Raw genomic sequence first — 5,682 nt, 5'->3', positions numbered from 1 at the left:
ACAGGCCTGCAACTGCATATCTTCGATCAATATGTAAGTTTAGTAGTCTGAAAATCTACCATGCACCGGCATTTTATGTATTGTTCGATTAGATGAACACAACACCGGTGCATGGTAGAAAAACTCTATTTATGTGCTATCTGTATTATCGAATAAATAATGTACGTTCCCTTCTGGTTTAACAATCAGTTTTTGAATGAGTTTACTTTATACGTGTAGGTGGTGATGAACAATGACATTCTTCAAGTCAATCTTTCAAAACCTCAGGGGATGGTTACCGGAATACAATATAAAGGCATCGACAATTTACTTGAAGTTCTTGAAGATGAGACCAACAGAGGGTACGTACTGGTCTCTTGCTTGCTAAAATTCTATGGCATGATACGATGTTGTTTTTTATTAAGGAGTATAATAATGCATATTACATTTCCTTTTTTACAACTAATTATTAGATAATTAAGTATCATAATTGTTCAAAGATACAGTGTTTTATCATCAAATCCAAACATAATATTTGTTTACCATACATTTGTGGCTAGTAATGATGAGAGAATAAATTAAGATTTGCTTTTCTTTCAAATAAAAGAATCTCGTAGACAAAGGTGTATCTAGGTAAATGTTTAGGTCGTCTTGAATTATTCGGTCGGTACAATTTTAGTGTGCAAATGGGTGTGGTTGGTCTTGGGGTGCTTGATTATTTTGGAGACGCTAGGACATTTTCCTTGCTCCTCCTTTTTTCCCTTTAAGCGACACTAGGAGAGAAGATAGTCCCTGTCTCTCCCTCTTTGTATATATGCTGGTTTTTGCCATATTCGTAGTATATATCTTTGCTTGAAAGAAGTGCGAAAACAAAGACCTAGAAATGTAGTTTCCTACATAGTCAACGAGTTGGACGACGACAGCATTTTGGTGCCACCGGTGGCGCGGGTGGAGAAATTGGGCAGGCTAGGGTTTCTCCAGCTTGGGAATCTTGGGCATGCACATGATGTGGCCGGGCTTAGTTGCATCTAGGTGTTTAGTAGTCGTAGAGAGTAATTTCTTTTGTCGGCCTTTATGATTTTGTTCCTTGTACTGTATGGTGAGTGTTATAAACGGTTGACTTTTTTTATTTTAAAAGAAGAAGTAATGTTTAGGTCGATATGTATGTTCATGCTTTTCATGAACTCATACATGATTATATATACAACGATGTAGGTACTGGGATCTGGTTTGGTCTGCACCAGGAATCACGAGAAAGAAAGGCGCATTTGATAGGTACGTATTGCATTCAATATAAATGAAATAGTATAATTTTCCCTATGTTTATCTTCTTCTTCTTTTTTTGTCAATTGTATTACCAGTCATCGGTTATGTCTATAAATGTTCTCTTGTTAGATAGTCGAACATGCATTTTATCCAATTATAATGATTCTCTAATAAAAGAACGTCCTCGCTGCATCTATGTGCAGGATCGAAGGAACAAATTTTACTGTTATAGTGGAAACTGAGGATCAGATAGAGCTTTCATTCACCAGAATGTGGGATCCTTCTCTAGAGGGCAAAGTTGTTCCTTTAAATATTGACAAAAGGTATTTTATTCAATACCAAACTTAGTTTGCTTAATAGATGGTTAAAATGATTAATAATAACACAATGATATGTGAATTTTGAAGGTTCGTGTTGCTTCGTAACTCGTCAGGTTTCTACACTTACGCCATTTATGAACACCTGAACGAATGGCCTGCTTTTAACTTGACCAACACCAGGACTGTGTTTAAGCTCAGAAAAGACAAGTAATTCACAACTTCCTCCATCTTATTTCTTTTGTTTACTATGAAATCGATAAGAACTTCTTCATTTTGTTTCTGGGTTAGTTGGAAGCTTGTCTTGCCCTATATATAAACAAAGAGATAAGCAAAATATATACGGGTAACCTTTCTCGTGATGTCTAATCCAAAAGAAAACAAATGGTCGCTTTCTCGTGATGGTTATGATCTTTTCAAATACATCTCATGCATACAGTAGTCCAGAAAACTTAGAGAGCTAGGCACCAGCTTCAGCTTCAGCAGTGTAATTTACTGAATTAGGATTTAGAACCTAACATTTTGTGAGATTTGATTTGGGACTTCGGGTTATGCATGGTTTGTCTTAGCCAACAAACCTAGCTAGAAACCCTACTGGTGTATGTGATGCAATCTCAATGTGTGATGCCTAGAAACCCTACTGGTGTATGTGATGCTTGTAGCTCTATCTCTTTCTTAAATCCGTACTTTAAATCCCTTTTTCTTTTCTTACAATTGTGATGCATATAAACCCTAGTGCTAGAGTTCCGCCCTATGCATCATTTGTTAGAGAAGAAAAGGGTTAGAGCTGCTAGCATATATCACGTACACCAGTAGGATTTCTAAACATAACACGTAGAGAGATTTTAGACATCATACTTGGGATAAGTTGCGTCACATGCACAAACCTGGAGAGAGGCTACAAAGGTCTGTATATATAGAGAGAGGCTAATATACTTCTTGAATAACTAAGAATATCCCTACATACCTAAAGAATCCTCAAAAAATATCCTAATACTAATAAGAATCCTAATGACAAATGCCTAGATTTAGTTGAGCTACTTTCCAAATCCTGACTTGAGATATTCTGGTTAGCTATCAATCATCAAACCTCCAATGATTTATGTACAAAGTCATATTTCTAAGTAGGTTAACATGCATGTTCAGTATTGATATGAGATTTAACTGTAAGGTTAAGTTCATCATGTGTGTTTCTTCATTAGTTTTAATGTTTGCATAGGTTTCATTACATGGCAATTTCAGACACCAGGCAAAGACACATGCCGCTTCCCGATGATCGATCAGCGGAAAGAGGGCAAGCACTGGCTTACCCAGAGGCCGTCTTGCTCGTCAATCCGGTCGAGCCAGAGTTCAAAGGAGAAGTACGTACTGCTTTCTTCTTTTTTTTTTTTTTTTTGGTTAGAAGTATGTACTGCTTTCTTCTTGTATAGCTTGTAACTTATAATAGAAAAGAAAACTTGTACATTCTCTATATTAGCTTCTTCATATTGTGATAATTGGCTAAGCGTTAAATACTTAAGTATTTGACACACCATAAGGAATGAGCATAATCAAACTGAAAAATACATGATCAAAATACATGATAATTGCATGTCTAGCAAATGTTTGAAAACAACAGGTAATTAGGGTTTAATTGGTGATGCGACTTAGTCCCGTTAATCCTTTCTTCTATTTCTGGTTGATATATTTTACAGGTGGATGACAAATATCAGTATTCGATTGAGAACATGTATAACCGGGTGCATGGATGGATAGCAAATGACTCGCAGGTTGGATTTTGGCAGATCACTCCCAGTGAAGAGTTTAAAACTGGAGGACCCTTCAAGCAATGCCTCACTTCACATGTGGGGCCCACCACCCTTGCCGTAAGTATTGTTTAAAAAGTAAAAATCATTTTTTTGTCGGTAATTTGTTATATTGTTAGACTATCGATTTACATGACAATTGATTTGAATCCTTAGTATGCATGATGTTTTCTCTGCTATACTATTAGGTAGCATTCGAAAAGATGTCTATCTTATCGTTAGCGCTAATGCTCGAATAAGATCACTAATAATTAACAATGTCTAACCACAATGCTTATTTCGATTACAATGGAAATCTTCAACAGATATTTCACAGCACCCATTACTCAGGAGAGGAACTGATATTACAATTCGGGACCAATGAGCCATGGAAGAAAGTGCTTGGTCCAGTCTTTTTCTATCTTAATTCTTTGGTTAATGGAACGACTAACCCTATCCAGCGTCTATGGGAGGATGCTAAGCAAGAGGTCCAAAGCTTCAATATTCATACTTTTAAAGTTATGCATACAAATTACAACTTCAACGAGTAAATAGCCGGATAATTATTGTAAAGAAAAATTGTCATTTTTCAGATGAACGATGAAGTTGAAAGGTGGCCATATGATTTTCCAGCTTCGAAGGACTTTCTGTCGCCTAAGCAACGAGGTGCAGTTCGCGGCAGCTTACTAGTTCGCGAAAGGTACTTATTTTGCTTAATCTTAGCTTCGATACACTTCAACTTCTTGTTTATATGGTTTTATAAGAATGAGTGCCCTATAGATTATTGGTCGATCGAGTCATCGAGAAAAGTTCACAAGTTAGATCAGAACTAAACTTGCATGATGTATAGGTATGTTACGGATGATAAAGACGTACCCGGAAATGGAACTTGGGTAGGGTTGGCAGCTCCAGGAGTTGTTGGATCCTGGCAGTTAGAATGCAAGGTACGTACGTTATTATTTTAAATCTCTCATGCAAGAGGTACATTAAGATAGCAATTAGTTCCTAATTTTCACATTACATATTTTGATATGAAATCCTAGGGTTACCAATTCTGGACCAAAGCAGACAGTAACGGCTACTTCTCTATTCATGGCGTACGTCCAGGGACCTATAATCTTTACGCATGGGTTCCTGGATTTATTGGTGATTACCGAGATGTTTCTGAAGTTGTTGTAACTCCAGGTCTTATTCTACTTCGATCTTCTTCTTATTTATGTTTGAGTAGATTGTAATATGTAGTTTTGTGGTTTATCTAATAGTAATGCAAATCAAGCTGCAGATGGTGATGTTGATGTGGGTACCCTTGTCTATGAGCCTCCGAGAACTGGCCCAACTTTGTGGGAAATAGGTATCCCCGATCGAACTGCTGCAGAATTTTACGTCCCAGATCCTAATCCAAAGTACATTAACAAACTCTACGTCAATCACACTGACAGGTTTGTTTTTCTTGCTAGGACTTGTAATTATCTTCTTAATGATTAAAAAGGTAGGTTATGAAACTTGCGTGCTTATTGTGATGGACAGGTTTAGACAATATGGATTATGGGAAAGATATGCAGAGTTGTATCCTGACAATGATTTGGTTTACACAATTGGAGTTAGCGATTATACAAAGGATTTCTTCTTTGCTCAGGTTACCAGGTTCAGTGACTCTTCGATTGTTCTTATTCGTCTAAAAAGATTTCATGAAACCGCCGATTATTAGCTACTAGCCTACTACCACAGATTCCGTTCCATTATAGTATAAAAATCATGACACCTTGTTTATTGTTCGCAGGAAGATGGGTAATAACACATACAAAGGATCAACATGGCAGATTAAGTTCAACCTTGGCAATGTGGACAAGAACACTACCTACACCCTACGAATATCACTTGCAACAGCACATGTTTCTGAGTTACAAGTACTGCTCTTGAACTTGATTAATATTTTTTAGCTTTCCCAAAACCATTATACTTATGAAAATTTGAATCTCATATCGAACACTTCAGTATTCCTGTGACTAATATAACGTATACATACTTACTTGCCTATGATTACTTTTCTTCAACCCTTCCAGGTTCGGATCAATGACCCTGAAACAAAGAATCCTCCTCTATTTACTACCGGAGAGATTGGGAACGACAACACGATCGCCAGGCATGGAATTCATGGACTGTACAGGCTATACAGTGTGGACATTCCAAGCGCTTTGCTGGTCGAAGGAAATAATACCATATTTCTAACACGAGAATTGAGTGTCAGCCCTTTCCAGGGAATCATGTATGATTACATTCGTTTAGAAGGTCCCCCGTCTTCTAATGACAACCATAATATTGGATATAGTTCATAG

At 37.0% G+C, this 5,682-nt stretch overlaps 1 protein-coding gene across 1 annotated transcript; it reads left to right on the top strand.

Moving 5' to 3' along the window:
• Positions 1-5,682, top strand: LOC101297780 (rhamnogalacturonate lyase B-like). The gene is made up of 15 exons (XM_004288824.1): positions 1-33; positions 220-341; positions 1,195-1,254; positions 1,449-1,568; positions 1,653-1,772; positions 2,782-2,923; positions 3,257-3,427; positions 3,673-3,834; positions 3,940-4,046; positions 4,197-4,290; positions 4,390-4,531; positions 4,629-4,785; positions 4,874-4,990; positions 5,127-5,253; positions 5,410-5,682. The coding sequence occupies exons 2-15, from the start codon at positions 226-228 to the stop codon at positions 5,680-5,682; spliced, it is 1,908 nt and encodes a 635-aa protein (XP_004288872.1). The 5' UTR covers positions 1-33; positions 220-225.

This window comes from Fragaria vesca, linkage group LG1, assembly GCF_000184155.1.
Source record: "Fragaria vesca subsp. vesca linkage group LG1, FraVesHawaii_1.0, whole genome shotgun sequence".
Classification (NCBI taxonomy): domain Eukaryota; kingdom Viridiplantae; phylum Streptophyta; class Magnoliopsida; order Rosales; family Rosaceae; genus Fragaria; species Fragaria vesca.
The sequence above is the reverse complement of the archived record's forward strand: the minus strand, read 5'-3'. Positions and strand labels throughout refer to the sequence as shown.